General features: G+C 39.7%; 2 protein-coding genes across 2 annotated transcripts in view; one reads left to right on the top strand and one right to left on the bottom strand.

Annotated features, from left to right (window-relative positions):
- cep89 (centrosomal protein 89) overlaps positions 1 to 16,413 on the top strand; it is a 76,410-nt gene that overhangs the window by 55,656 nt on the left and 4,341 nt on the right. The window contains exon 14 of the mRNA XM_048605979.1: positions 14,170 to 14,339. Coding sequence (XP_048461936.1) covers positions 14,170 to 14,339 — 170 coding nt within the window. The remainder of the gene's footprint in view (positions 1 to 14,169; positions 14,340 to 16,413) is intronic.
- zgc:165481 (uncharacterized protein LOC100073327 homolog) lies at positions 815 to 1,540 on the bottom strand. Its single transcript, XM_020521237.2, has one exon. The coding sequence runs from the start codon at positions 1,538 to 1,540 to the stop codon at positions 815 to 817; it is 726 nt and encodes a 241-aa protein (XP_020376826.1).

A 16,413-nucleotide genomic window follows, 5' to 3' on the forward strand; every position in this document is an offset into this window, starting at 1 on the left:
GGAAAGTTGATGTTTCGGGTCGGGACCCTTCTTCAGAAATGGGGGAGAGTCCTAACCCAAAACATCAGCTTTCCTGTTCCTCTGATGCTGCCTGGCCTGTAGTGTTCCTCCAACTCCACACTGTGTTATCTCTGACTCCAGCATCGGCAGTTCTTACTATCTCTGATTGATTGACTCTTCCAAGGTTGCTTGGAATATAAAAGTGAGAAAGTGATGTTTATACTGAAGTCATTAGGAGTACGGCATTCAGTTTTGAGCATCACATTCTCAGGAAGAATATATTGGCTTTAGCTGAGGTACAGTGAAGGTTTACCAGACTGGTACTGGAAAGGATTGAATGAGGTTAGGTTGCATGAACTGGATTTGTGTGTCTTTGTATTCCCTTGAATTTCATAGATTGAGATATGACCTAATCAAGGTACTTAATTTGATCATTTTATCTTTCATCTTTTATTACCTTTATGATCAGATAGATAAAGAGAAATATTTCCAATGAAGGATTCAAGAATAAGGTGGTATAATTTTATGGAGCCTTCCAAGGTGCATTTTCTGTATTATAACAACACTTGCACTTGAAAGAATTACTTGGCTAGAAAGCTCTTTGGGACATCCTGAGGTCATGAAAAGTGCTCTACTTTGTCTTTAAAATTGGCTATTTAGAAGTGAAATCAGAAAACATTTTTCCACACAAAAGGTGATTGAAATTTATCTCCTCAAAGTCTGTGAATGTCAGGTCAGCTGATTACAAATGCAGCCCCAGACACACATCTTCAATTCTTGGCTGAATCCTTAATTTTTTAGAATCTGGCAGCTGTTAATTTCTGGACGAGCAATCACATATACCCTGACAGAGACATTGACAAAAACCATAGACTAAGCAAACAGTCAGGCTGGAAGGAACAAGACTGACGCACACAATTCCCAGAGTCACTTTTTGGATTACCAGAAGATAAATTCCAAGTGGCAATGAACTGAAATAGAAGAAACCTAACAGCCACACAAGTATTCTTGGCACACGACTACAAATTTTAGAGAACACATCTTGATCAATCCTGCTTTGGGATGTAACAGACATGGTGTCAAGACTGCGATCTACATAATAGTCAGAGGTGGTATGACTACTCGGAGTCCTTGGGGAATTCCTTTGTACCTCCCTTATAGTAATAACTAAGCAGTTAGAAGAACCAAGGGTTGAACTAGAAGAAGTTAAGTTCTTTGGTGTTAAAACTACCTCTTTGCAGCCAGAATTCCATGTTGTTTTGTCTCTTGTTGTAAGTTTGCACATGATATTTGTATCATCAGGGAGATTTGCAATTTCATCCTCATGGACCTCTGTCTCATGGCGACAGAAGGGACAACTAATACAGTGGGAACCATCACCAATAAGTAATATTTTGTTTAGACATTTTGCGCATACTCTGTGTAAACAGTCCAGAATTTTAGGCTTTCGGCTATGGCCATTGTACTTTTGATAACAGATTTTGCATTCTAGGTCAGAACTTGAAATGCTTTTGTCTCCTTCTGTTTGAGAGCAGCTCATCTTTAAATCAAACGTTCTGAGGAAAGAGAAAGGTCATGTAATACAAAAAAATTATATTCTAGAAATATAATACATACATGTATACAGTACTCATTGATTCAAAATAGAGGCTGATCCACATGGGTAGGTTAAAGGAAAGGTCAGTAGAGTCGCAGTGTCAGATATTTATGGGGATATTTCAGAATACACAGAATAGGTTCCAATGAGAAAGTTCCAAAGGCAGATCTCACTATCAGTGGTTAACTAAAAAAATTTAAAGATAGAATCAAACTTCAAGAAAAAAATGTTATGATATTATTATGCTTGATCCAATGGAAGATTGGAAAAAGTATTTAAAAAAAAGGAAATGCCTAAAAAAATGAGAGAAACAAAATATGAGTGAAAGGTTTCTAGCAATTTAAAAACCGATAGTAAGAATTTGAATATTTAAAAATGTTGACACAGATGTTTGGAGGCTAAAGGAAATAATAGGTATGAATGGATTTTCTGGTTAGCAAGATGTAATGAGTGCTGTGCAACAAGGATCGGTGATGGGCCTGTACATTTTACATTTTATATAACTGATTTGGATGAAGGGACTGAAGAGAGAGGTAAGAAAATGAGTTGTGAAGTGGACATGAGGATACAAATGAATATAGATAGGTTAAGTGAGTGGGCCAAGATCGGGCAAATGGAGTATAATTTGGGAGAGCTAATAGAATGTTATTGTTTATTGTGAGGGGAATTGAATACAAAAGTAGGGAATTTGGTGAGTCCACATCTGGAGGACTATTACTGTATTGGTCACCTTAATTAGACAGGATACCAGTACAGAGAAGGTTTGCTAGACTGATACCTGGAGTAGGTGAGTTGGCTTAATAGGAAATGTTTGACAAGTTGGGCTTGTATCTGCTGGAGATTAGAAGAGTAAAAAGTGACTTGATTGAAACATATAATATTCTGAGGGGTCTTGATAGGGTGCATGTGGAAAGGATGTTTCCTCTAGTGAAAGAAGTAGAATTATGGGTCACTTTCAAAATAAGGAATCACCCATTTAAGACCAAGAGTAGGGGAATTTTTCTCTGACAGTCATGAGTCTTTGGAACACTTGTAAGGCAGTAAAAGCAGAGTTCTTCAATATTTTTAAGGCAAAGGTAGATAGATTCTTGATTAAGCAGGACACGAAAAGTTATTGGGTGTAGTTGGGAATGAACGGTGATCAGATCAGCCATGATCTTGTTGAATGGTGGAACAGCCTCAAGTGGCCCACTCCTACTCTTAATTTGCTTATTTGTATGACCCTGAAATCATAGGTGAAGAGTTTGGCATAAATATTCCAATTATGGGAGCTCGTTTCAAATTCAGGTTCACTCCTGGAATTAGAACAGACTAAATAATCTGCATAAAAGGAATTAAAGTTTGGTTTAAAATTTTGATTAAAAAAATTTAACCTCAATTACTTTTGGAAGTCTCTCCCAGAAGACAATGTGAAAAGTACACATTAGGTCAGTGTTTTTTCCCTTATCTAGATAAATCTTGGTTTTGTTGCTCTCCATATCTAAATTACAGAATGACTGCAGCTTTGGTAAAATTTGTAAAAGCTATTTGGTTTACTAAAATCAAATTAAATTTGCAAGGGTAAATGCGGGCTTAATATTCTAAGTTTCTCACAGTTCCAAAGGACATTTAGAATATTCTTTTTAAAAACCTCTTAGATTTAAAAAAATATTTCAAATAATAGAAATCCTCTACATGTTACAGTTTTTAAATAACACTTTTATACTAAATTTATGTTGAAAAAATTTATATTTGATCCTATGTTGTCAATATTTTGCCAAATTTTGGACATCACACCTATGGAAAAGTTCATAAGATGCCTTATTTTCTCAGTACTTGCATCTCAGACTTTGTACTCTAACATGCAGTTCAGACAAAAAGTATTTTTACCTTACAATAGTAGATCGGACCCTTCAACCAAATCTGTACATTCTGAACACGTACAATTGCAGAACCTCCCAGCATGTAGACTGTATATCAACGTGACTTGAAAGAGTCATCCTTTAGCATCCTTTAGCCTGGAAGCATTTGAGAATTCCTTCACTTTGACAAAAGTCTGTGGGGAGGAAAATACCTGGATTTTGAATTACCAGCATTATTTCAAACTATCTTGAATTTAAAAACAAATGCTGTATTCTAATAAGAACTACAGACAGCACCTGTACATCAAGCAGTTCGTGTTACGATGCCATGTAGGCTAATTCCAGACCAAAACATCACCACCTTTACCCGAATAACAGTCTTGAACAAAACTTCAGAACTTCCTCTATGTGTGGGTTTCAGTGTACTGTTTTAATTTCACACATTATCCACTTTAGTAACTTCTTAACTGAGAATAACTTCTGATGAGGAAGTCTTTTCTCAACGTTAATTCGCCCATTCGCAATGTATTCTTCTATTGAAACACCCAGTTGATTTGTAACTAATTTGAAGAGCTCTCATTCCTATCCAGAGTTGTGCTTTATTCAGGAGTCTGCCCCAATCATTGATCACTCCTTGGTTTAGAATTAGAATAACATTTTCAGGCAGTGCGTTCACAGTTCCCTACCCAACTAATGTGTATAACTTGTTATTTCACTTTTTTTTGTGGAATGTGAAGCCTCTCTGGTATGGCCAGTATTTATTGCCCATCCATCCGGAATTATCCTGCTCAAAGTTTTCAAATAATTGGGTCGTATGTCAGTATGTTGGGGCTGATGACTGGCAGTCCCAGGTGTGGTCCACTGCTGCTGTCAAAAGCTCCTCACAAAATTTTCAGGAATTAGGGACAGGTTTTTTTTTTTTCTATTCATTTTGTGAGATGTGGGCATTGCTGGCTGGCCAGCATTCCATCCCTAGTTGTCCTTGAGAAGGTGGTGGTGAGCTGCCTTCTTGAACCCCTGCATTCCTCCTGCTGTGGGTTGAGCCACAATGCTATTAGGGAGGGAATTCCAGGATTTTGATTCAGCAACCGTGAAGGAACGGCGATATATTTCCAAGTCAGGATGGTGAGTGACTTGGAGGGGAACTTGGAGGCGGTGGTGTTCCCATATATCTGCTGCCCTTGTCTTTCTAGATGGAAGTGGTCGTGGGTTTGGAAGTTGCTATCTGAGGATCTTTGGTGAATTTCTGCAGTGCATCTTGTAGATAGTACACACTGCTGCTACTGAGCGTCGGTGGTGGAGGGAGTGGATGCTTGTGGACGTAGTGCCAATCAAGCAGGCTGCTTTGCCCTGTATGGTGTCAAGCTTCTTGAGTGTTGTTGGGGCCGCACTCATCCTGGCAAGTGGGGAGTATTCCATCACACTCCTGACTTGTGCCTTGTAGATGATGGACAGGCTTTGAGGAGTCAGGAGATGAGTTACACGCCACAATATTCCCAGCTTCTGGCTTGCTCTTGTAGTCACTGTGTTAATGTGGTGAGTCCAGTGGAGTTTCTGGTCAATGGTAACCCCCAGGATGTTGATAGTGGGGGATTCAGTGACACCATTGAATGTCAAGGGACGGTGGTTAGATTGTCTCTTATTGGTGCTGGTCATAACCTGCCTTTCGTGTGGCGCGTATGTCACTTGCCACTTGTCAGCCCAAGCCTGGATATTGTCCTGATCTTGTTGCATTTGGACACGGACTGCTTCAGTATCTGAGGAGTCACGAATGGTGCTGAACATTATGCAATCATAGGCGAACATCCCACTTCTGACCTTATGATGGAGGGAAGGTCATTGATGAAGCAGCTAAAGATGGTTGGGCCTAGGACACTACCCTGAGGAACTCCTGCAAAGATGTCCTGGAGCTGAGATGATTGACCTCCCACAACCACAACCATCTAGGTCTAGGCCCGAAACGTCAGCCTCTCTGCTCCTATGATGCTGCTTGGCCTGCTGTGTTCATCCAGCCCTGCACCTTGTTGTCTCCCATCTTCCTATGTGTCAGGTTTGACTCCAACCACCAGAGCGATGCCCCCTGATGCCCATTGATTCCAGTCTTGCTAGGGCTCCTTGATGCCACACTCAGTCGAATGCAGCCTTGATATCAAGGGCTGTCACTCTCACCTCACCTCTGGAATTCAGTTCTTTTGTCCATGTTTGAACCAAGGCTGTAATGAGGTCAGGAGCTGAGTGGCCCTGGTGGAACCCAATCTGAGCAGGTGCTGCTTGATAGCACTGTTGATGACACCTTCCATCACTTTAGTAATGATCGAGAGTAGACTGATGGGGCAGTAATTGGCTGGGTTGGATTTGTCCTGCTTTTTATGTACAAGACATACTTGGGCAATTTTCCACATTGTCAGGTAGATACCAGTGTTGTAACTGTACTGGAACAGCTTGGCTAGGGGAGCAGCAAGTTCTGGAGCACAGGTTTTCAGTACTATTGCCAGAATGTTGTCAGGGCCGGTAGCCTTTGCAGTATCCAGTGTCTCCGATAGTTTCTTGATATCACGTAGAGTGAGTCGAATTGGCTGAAGACTGGTATCTGTAACACTCGGCACCACTGGAGGAGGGCGAGATAGATCATCCACTCGGCACTTCTGGCTGAAGATTGCTGCGAATGCTTCAGCCTTATTTTTTGCACCGATGTGCTGAACTCTTCCATCATTGAGGATGGGAATATTTGTGGACCCTCCTCCTCCAAAGAGTTGTTTAATTGCTCACCACCATTCACGGCTGGATGTGGCAGGACTGCAGAGCTTAGATCTGATCCGTTGGTTGTGGAATCACTTAGCTCTGCCTGTCACTAGCTGCTTTCGCTGTTTGGTCTGCAAGTAGTCCTGTTTGGTGGCTTCACCAAGTTGATACTTCATCTTCAAGTATGCCTGGTGCTGCTCCTGGCATACCCTCTTGCACTCTTCATTGAACCAGGGTTGATCCCCTGGCTTCATGATAACAGTTGAGTGGGGGATATGCTGGGCCATGAGGTTACAGATTGTGTTGGAGCACAATTATGCTGCTGTTGATGGCCCACAGCACCTCATAAATGCCCAGTCTTGAGTTGCTAGATCTGTGCGAAGTCTGTTCCATTTAGCTTCTAGCTGGAAAGCAGTATGTGGGTACAGTCTGTGGCAGCTGGCAGACTTAGGCAAATCTGTTATATAGATTGACCTGTGCTTTTTAATCCTGAAAGGAGCCTCTGTAATCTAGAGTTAAGGGTTGCAGTGACCATGACAGGCACAGGCAGTGCTTTCCATGCTTTGATTTCAGGCTCAAGTGCTAGCTACAGCATGTTACATAGCGCAGTTACCACATTCTTGGTGAAGCATTTTCAGCATTGTCCTTCAGTAAATCTAATGTAGAAGTAGTGCTTCCTGACTACCCACTATGGGTAAAGCATTGTGTGGCGCTGCTGTCATCGTTCAGCCTCAACTGCCCAGGGCTGCTGGAAATCAACCAGAGGCAGCACAGTGTACCTATAGCTAATTACATACTGGACGATCCCTTTCCGACTGTTAGTGTCACGAGTTGTCAGGAGATCTTAACACATGGCAAGACAGATGGTAAAGCACACCAGAATCAGAAAAGGACCATCCAACATGTGCAGGATGTTAATTTGTATAAGGGTTTCAGTGTTATCTATCAATATGGCAGGTAAAACACTTCCTACTTGAAATAAACATGCACTTCCCTCTTGCTATTTCGGAGGTTTAGGAGGCCATTGAACACCCAAAAAAATTGGTGCATCACAAACACACGTCTAGAACTATGTTTTTCTTAATAATCTGCACCTTTAGCATCTGGAGATTAGTTTAGTCCTGTGCTTGGCATTGCCTCAACATTTGGATCTCTCCATTGTGCCTCGATCATCAGAACTGATAAATGTGAGGTGCTGCATTTTGGAAAGGCAAATCGGGGCAGGACTTATACACTTAATGATAAGGTCCTGGGGAGTGCTGCTAAACAAAGTGACCTTGGAGTGCAGGTTCATAGTTCCTTGAATGTGGAGTCGCAGGTAGATAGGTTAGTGAAGAAGGCATTTGGCACGCTTGCCTTTATTCGTCAGTTCATTGAGTATAGGAGGTGGAAGGACATTTTGGTTGGGCCACTTTTGGAATACTGTATTCAATTCTGCTCTCTGTGCTATAGGAAAGATTTTGTGAAACTGGAAAGGATTCAGAAAAGATTTACAAAGATATTGCCAGGGTTGGAGAATTTGACCTGCAGGGAAGAGGCTGAATAGGCTGAGGCTATTTTCCCTCGAGCAGCAGAGGCTGAGGGTGACCTTATAGAGGTTTATAAAATCATGAGGTGCGTGGATAGGGTAAATAGACAAGGTCTTTTCCCCTGGGTGGCAGAATCCCAAAACTAGAAGGCATAGGTTAAAGGTGAGGAGGAACAACTTAAAAGGGACCTAAGGGGCAACTTTTTCGCGTAGAGGGTGGTGCGTGTATGGAATGAGCTGCCAGATGAAGTGGTGGAGGCTGGTACAATTACAACATTTAAAAGGCATCTGGATGGGTAGACGAATAGGAAGGGTTTAAAGGGATATAGGTCAAATTCTGGCAAATGGGACTAGATTTATTTAGGATGTCTGGTCGATGTGGACGAGTTGGACCAAAGGGTCTGTTTCCGTGCTGTATATCTCTGACTCTACGGAGTGGTCAAGATTCATGCACTATTGAATTTAGTTATTATTTTCTCTTGGCAATGATGATGGCAAGTCAACAGCTCTTTTATTCCTGCCTTGATTTTCTTTTCCAGTCAGGTCAATGAATTTGGGAGTCCTGAAATACATATGAGTTATCTTTACCAGCTGTGACTCAAAACCTCTTGGGATTTCTAAGTTACATGAAATTAATCAGTCACCTATGGAAACAGCTTTACTGTTTTCAAGCACTGTTTCAGTATTTTCAGAAAGTAGGGAAATCAAACTACTGCATATTTTAAATAATGGGCCTGGACTGATATTCTGACTTATACACTTAATGATAAGGCCCTAGGGAGTGCTGCTAAACAAAGCGACCTTGGAGTGCAGGTTCATAGTTCCTTGAATGTGGAGTCACAGGTAGATAGGTTAGTGAAGAAGGCCACATGAGCCACACTGACAGAAATCATTAAATTAGAAGTAGATCTTAAAATTGACAATATATTTTCTTTTAATATTTGGAATACATCCATCAAACTACTTTTTCTTTAAATGATTCTCTCTGCAACTTTGATATTTTAATCATTCTGAATAGATTTAAATTAAAAAATTAAATTCATGGCTAGTAAAAGCATCTCAAATTGTTGAATCGTGGAGTTTTACATATGTAAATATGATGTCTTTTATGGTATTTTTTTGGTCGTAATTAATTGCTTTGTTTTATTCATAGATGAAAGGTACTAACACTGCCATTGAGCTATCCTATAAATTAGAAAAACAGGTTAGACAAATTTATTAAATGCTTGAAGGGTCATATGAATTGAAATTAATCTTTTGTCATATGAGTTTCAATTGTAGCAGGTGCAGTGTTTGTGTTGAACACAGGCCCAAGTAATCGTTTGGGACCCCTTTGTGGTTTGCTAGATTGAACCAGAATCATTGCTGTGATCTGGTGCAATAGATCTTTAACAATATCCAGGTATAGACTGACTAGTGACAAGCAACATTCATACCACACAAGTGCCAGGGAGTGATCATCTCCAACGAGAGAGAATCCAACCATCACCCCTTGACATGCAATGGCATAACATCCTGGCATTGTCATTAACCAGAAATTGAACTGGTTGAGCAATATAAGTACTGTGGTTACAAGAGCGGGTCACAGGCTAGGAATCTTGCAGCAAGTGATTCACCTTCTGACTTCCTTAAAGCATGCCCACCATCTGAGGAATGTGATGGAATACTCCTCACTTTCTTGGGTGAGTGCAACTCAAAACAACATTCAAGAAGCTTGACACCATCGAGGAAAAAGCAACTCATTTGAGTGGCACCACATCCAGAAGAATTCACGCCCTTCACCACAACACTCAATAGCAGCAGTGTGTACCATCTACAAGATGCACTGTAGAAATTCTCCAGGGCTCCTTAGACATCACCTTCCAAACCCACGGCCACTTCCACATAAAAGAAAAAGGGCCAGAGATACATGGGAACATCAATGCCTGCAAGTTCCCCTCCAACCCAGACACCAACTTGACTTGGAAGCATATCACCATTCCTTCAATGTTGCTGGTTCAAAATCCAGGAACTTCCTCCCCAGTGGCTTTGGGGTCTACCCACACCAAATGGATGGCAGTAGTTAAAGAAGGCAACTCACTACCACCTCCTCAAGGGTGACTAGGGATGAGTAATAAATGCTGACCCAGCCAGCAATGTTCGCATAACGTGAATTCATTTTTAAAAAAAGTTTACTTTTTATTCACTCATCAGACATGGATGTTGCTGGCTGGCCTGCATTTATTGCCTGCCCCTAGCTGTCCTTGAGAAGGTGGTGGTGAGATGCCATCTTGAATGATGCAATCCACATGCTGCAGGTTGACCAACAATGCTGTTAGGCAGAGAATTCCAGGATGTTGACCAAGCAACACTGAAGGAACACTGATATATTTCCAAGTCAGGATGGTGAGTGGCTTGGAGGGGAACTTGCTGGTGGTGGTGTTCGTATGTCTCTGCCACCCTTGTCCTTCTAGATGGAAGTGGTGGTGGATTTGGAAGATGCTGTCTAAGGATCTTCAATGAATTTCTGTAGTGCATTGTATATGTACTATAGGCTGCTGCTACTGCACGTTGGTGGTGGAGGGAATGGATGTTTATGTGGTGCCAATTAAACTGAGAGCTGATATTGAGTGCTTAAATCCAATTATATGGAATTGTTATTGTTCTAGAAGCCATCCTCCACTTTCCAGATCTTTAGGAATAATGAGTCGGGAGTTGCTGCATATCTGACCTCCATACCTCGGTGCCCTGGGTGCTGCTGTATCCTGTGACCCAAAATAAAATTTTATGGATCTGTATAAAGTGGGGCCTTAATGATTGCCTACATTTAGGTACAAGGCTTGGCTGCAGATAGAGCTTCAGTAGCTTTGTTTTACTCCAGCTTGTGTGTTTCATTATCATTAATTGCCTACCTAAGGACCCTAGTTGGTGGCATGTTAGGCATGTCACCCAAAGATCTTTTCACCGAGAACTTAATTAGTGAGGTGGTGAGAATGGGGTGAGTTTCTCTGCAGGATTAACTCACCCAATTACCTCCCCTTCTCATCACCTCCAGGGAGGGGAAAATCATTCCTTATGATTCGAAATGAGGATGAAGACAGAAGTGTGAAAATGTGGATGATGAAACTGTAAACAATTAAGCCCATGAGGTGTTCAGGGACCTAAAAAGTTCAAAGAATTGAGTTGAAAAAAGAACATGAAATTCAATGTAGAAAAAACATTGGAACTGTAAACTAAATAATGTTAGTTGGTTGGACCGAAGGATCTGTTTCCATGCTGAATGATTCTATGATTCTTTAGCAGCATAGTGTAAAGAAAGGTGCAGAGGTGTTGGAACAAATTGCTGCACTGTGCAAATGGTTTCAACAATCAGTGCAGTGAATAGGAGTTTGGATTTTATAATGCACTGGGTGAGAATAGAATTTTGGAGAAGTTAATATTGAACCCGTTATAAAATCCAGTTACCATAACAGAAAGTCGATGAAGGCATTGGAAAAGAATCAACAAAGGATTATTCATATTTGATATCTGGTGTCAGAAGCTTGACCTTTTATAACGGAGACACTGCAGAAGTTGAATTTACTTGCGTTTAGAACAGAGGATTGTGAGGGTATCTTAGTTAAGTATTCAAATTTGTATAGTTGAGGTTAAAATCAGATCAACCATTATCTTACTGAATGCCAGAGCAGGCTCGAAGGACTGAGTAGCCTACTCTTGTTCCTTGTTCATATGTTTGTATCAACAAGGTGGGTCCAGAAAATTGTTCACCCTGCTGACCACAAGAGGTCTTGGGATAGAGCAAAATATCTGGCGTAGCTAGTATCACACACTGGGATTGAATTTTCTTGTGGATACTTCCATTGAATAGAAGCTAGGCAGAGCAAATCTGCCCACTCAATAAAGGTGGTTGGAGGCCCATCCAATTTTCATGTTTAGCTGTCATTTGAATTTTGCTAGTGAATTGTTAGTGCTTTGAAGGGTAGATTTTTGGCAGCTCTACCATGGAACCATGCTGCTCCAGGGAAGTTAAGTGGGAGGGCCACAGGGGATTGAGCTTGTGGGGTAAAGAAATTTATTTTCATGGGGCTCTGAGGAAATTTGAAAATTGGCCCAATTTTTCAGAATAGATTAGTCAAAGAGACTATCATTGTTAATAGTTAGTTATTTAGAAAATAGTTGGAGAAGGATTTGGAGAAAAAAATTATTTGTGATATATAGGTAACAGTGTCTATTGTTGAACTTTGAGGATGAGCAAACATTTTCTACTCATCAGCAAATTTCTATGTTCCTCTGATTCACATGTTGCGCAATATAGAAGTTTTGGAGTTCAATTCCCACTCCAAGGACTTAAACATAAAATCTAAGATGACATTTCAGTGCAGTATTAAGGGAGTACTGCACTATTGCAGCTGACCCTAATCATTTGGATCTTTATAATATTATTTGAATCTTTATAACATTATTTGAAGTGTTTTTGTGGCACAGTGGCAGTGTTCTTACGTCTGAGCCAGAAGATCTCCATTCAAATCCCACCTACTCCTGATATGAGTAATAATATCTTTGGATAGTTTGACGAAAAAATATCTAGCACAATTTGAAGAGTTCTTTTGGTGAGGTAGTAGAGTCCCTACCAATGAGCTGGAAGGCTCAGGTTAAAGTCCCACCTATTCCTGAGGTGTGCAATCACATTCCTGAACTGGTTGATTAGGAAGTATCTAGCACTATTTGAGGAAAAGTATGTGCCATCCACTACCCAAACTCTCAGCCAAGGCAAACCAGTAAAACTGGTAACATTAACCTTCAACCAAACCCATCAAGAAACATTATTTGGTTACTTAATTGATTCCTATTTATGGGAGTCTACTTCATGTGTATTGGTTGCTGATTTCCCAATAGTTTATTGTGATCAGGAATGAAAAATATCTTTTTTAAAGATTTTTTTTGTGTGATATGGGCCTCTCCAGAAAGACCTACGTATGTTGCCCATCCTAATTAGTCCATCAATTGAGTGATCGACAGATCCCTTCAGAGGGAGTTGAGAGTTAATCTGTGGTATAGAGTCCCAGAATAGAACAGGAAAACATGGCTGATTTTGCTCCCTAAATGCAGATCAGATTTTTAACAACAACCGACTATAATTTTGTCATCACAATTACTGAGATTAGTTTTCTTTTCCAGAATTATTAATTGAATTTAAATTCCGAAGACAACCACTGTCCCAAAAGACTTAGACTCTGGATCCGACACTAGTGCCATTACCGCTACACCACTGATTCCCCTGATTGTGAAGCACTAACTCATTCTAAGGACTGGAAGTGGTGCTTTATAAAATCTTTATTACTACTGAATATGTATTTTTTATCAGCTTTTTAAACTGTTTTGCTGAGTTTGACAATTGCTGTCGATCCTAGGTTAGAACTGCAAAATTATCTATTCATTGCCTTTCAGGAGGCAGCATTCAAGTTGGGTGAACTGAAGATGGATCTTAATTTCCTTCCTTTCTCTGAATGATCTCCTCTTTCTAAGTAGTGTTCCTACTAGTGCCTGAATTAAGAACCAGCTGAACTCACTCAACTTAGGCAAAACCGCCAAACTGGCACACAGCTTTTTGACCTTGTGGTTGATAGATTTCAGTCCAGCTTGTTTACAGTTGTTTCTTTACCAAGGCTAGCTAACAGTACCAGAGGCAAAAACAGATGAAATTTTCATATTTCCTGTTTATTTTCATGTGGCTGCCTTAGTACATTCCAATTTTTGATTGTGCTTTGGTGATTACACCTCACTGGAAAGCAAATTGTAGGATTGCTTCCACTTATGTGAAAGGAGCTTTGTTAGAGGGATATCGCAAGAGCTGTTTCAATCCAATGCAATCATTATGACTTTGAATACCGAACAATTTAATATTGTTTTACAATTGATAAACATTCTAAATATTGGTATTTTCCTTGTTAGGAAATATGGGTGCTGCAGAATGCCTGTTGTGAACCTGAGTTAATTTCATTTCTAATCTGTAGTCCTAATGGTTTTGTTACCTTCTCATGTGTAATCTTTAATCTGCCAAAAAGCAGCTGTTTCAATGCATTGTTTTTAAAGCCCCTTATTTTTGATGCATCGATTCTATCTTTTTCCCTTAAATAAAAACCAGCCAGGCAAAGAAATAAATACTTCTGTCCATCAATTTGTGGAGGCAGGAAGGTTTAACTCTGAAAATGTTATAGAAAACAAGTTTAGGGAAATATACTAAATCTAGTAACGCTAAGACCTTTGGTTGCAGACTCCCATCTGAATATATTATTTAATAAAATAAACAAAAGCATACCTGATCACGTCTTAATCATCTTCAAAATCTTTCATTTTGGATTGGGAAAATGATTTTTCCATAGGTGATCCACAGGCCAGTAGTTTATCATTGTGTTAGTTGTAAGCCCTTATTGTATAGCAGTGAAATTACTGTAACAATATCATTCCAATAATTTGCACAGATGTACAAAACAAAAGCTGCCATGAAGCTTGGAGACATGAACAACCGTATGAAGGAACAAGAAGAGGATTTTGCCAGAAGGACTGCTCAGTACCAGCGGGAAATACGGCGTCTTCAGCAGCTACTGAAGGACAAGCAGGAAACCCTTGATGGACTGCTTGAACAGCAAAGGTAAAGCAGTCATAGCAAAGCAAGCCAATTAGAGCAGACTGGTAGACAGAAAGATGCACAGCTGCAGGCTCCAGTATTCCATCATTTCTATCTGATGGTTTTTTAGATGGCTTACGTTATACAAATTAATTTTGACATAAACAGCACAAACAAATGACAGAAGTCAAAATTCAGTTACCTTTGTCTTAATAAAAATTTCCCTTCTTGATGCCATAAACTACTGTAGAGCCTCTTTCAAGATTTGTTCAAGCTACTTGTTTCTTTCTACTTCCAGCCAGCACAAAAAAGATCAATTTGTTAGAAATATAATTTACATAATTATGAACCATGAGCAGCAGCAACAACAATTATCCGACCTGTAGGCTCTAGTTTTATATAATTGCTTGCAGCGATGATTTTTCTTTGATTTAATGATATTCTGCTTCAGTAAAATTATCTGGTTGTTCAGTGTTGTCAGCTCTGCAATATTGATTGAAGCAGTGTGAGATGAAAATATCCCAAAATCTCAATTGGGATAGTGTGAGGATGAACAGAATATCACATAGCAAACATCATTTGTATATTACATATTAGCAGCCTTTAGGACATAGAGGGGAAAGCTAAGACTAAGAGCTAAAGTCATTCTTGCTTAAGCGAGGTTATGATTATGAAAAGAATGCAATTTTCCAGCAATACTTGTCATCAGCAATTTACATCTTATTGGCAGCTGTGCAATGCAGTCCATTATCTGCAGAGCGGCGAGACAGCAGTGAAAGAAATCTAATCACCATCTATTTCTCAGCTTTTCAATGTTTTTCTGAGATAAGCAGTTAAAATATTTCCAGAACTGAATCCAAGCTGCCAGGTTTTTGTACTTACTGAACCATTTAATAGTTAAAGCAGTAGCTGCTGCCTGCAAAGCAATGTATGGGAATTAACTGAATACTTAAAAACAGCACAGTTGATAACAACCAAAAATATTTTGGCATATTTTCACTTTGGGAATTCTGAAGATATTTTTGTATCTCAGAAATTTTAACCTGTTCAACCTTACTAGTGCTGTTATTGCTTAAAAAATGCATAAAAACCTTAAGCAAAAATACTTAATTGGTAAGGAGTAAAAGATGTTCATATATTTGAAGAGTACTGTATGTGTTCCTATGAAACGAGTTACATACTCGTATATTGAAATAATAAAATATAATTGGCAGCTGTAGCTACATTACATAATTCCTTGAAAGTGAATGTAATGAAACATGGAAAAGGAATAAGCCATTTAACCCCCAAAGCCTGTTTTTCCATTTAATAATCTATGACCTAATTCTATGTACCTACCTTTGCTCCAAAATAATTGATAGATTCTTGTGAATCAAAGTTTCAATGTCAGATTTCAAAGTAACAATTGATCTAGCATTAATTATTATTGCAGAAGATGGTTCCAACATTCTAGACTCCTTTGTGCATCAAAATATTTCTTCAGGTCACTCTTGAAAATTCTGGCTCTAACTTGTAGATTATACTCCCATTGTCTTTCACAGTGGAATTGATTCACTACCTACTTCATCTGTTCCCCTTAATATGTTAAACTTCAAATCAAATCACTTCATAATTTTGCAAATTCCATGGAATAGAACATGTTTTGGAATCTTGCTTCGTAATTTAACTCTTGAAGTCCAGTTATAATCCTGCTAAATGTACACTGCACACTCTCCAAAAACAACACAGTTTACCTACGATGTGGGGCCTAAAGCTGCTCAAAGTGCCCTGGTCAGACTGCATTTGGAATATTGTGAGCAGCTTTGGGCCACATGTTAAATAAGAATGTAATAGCATTGAAGGGAGTCTGGAAGAAGTTTACAAGAATGATCCCAATGATGAAGAGCTTGTCATATGAGGAATGGTTAGGACTCTGGATCTGTACTCAATGGATTTTAGAAGGATGAAGGGGGATCTGATTGAAACTTACAGAATACTGAGAGGCCTGGATAGAGCAAACATGGAGAAGATGTTTCCAGTAGTAGGAGGTACTGGGACCAAAAGGCACAGCATCAAAGTGAAGGGATGACACTTTAGAACTGAGATGAGGAGGAATTTC

Source organism: Rhincodon typus, chromosome 15, assembly GCF_021869965.1.
Source record: "Rhincodon typus isolate 14 chromosome 15, sRhiTyp1.1, whole genome shotgun sequence".
NCBI classification, from domain to species: Eukaryota; Metazoa; Chordata; class Chondrichthyes; order Orectolobiformes; family Rhincodontidae; genus Rhincodon; species Rhincodon typus.

What these genes read in the sequence shown, in the direction of transcription:
- zgc:165481 (XM_020521237.2), bottom strand. Translation starts at nt 1,540, where the DNA reads ATGAGCTGCTCTCAAACAGAAGGAGACAAAAGCATTTCAAGTTCTGAC.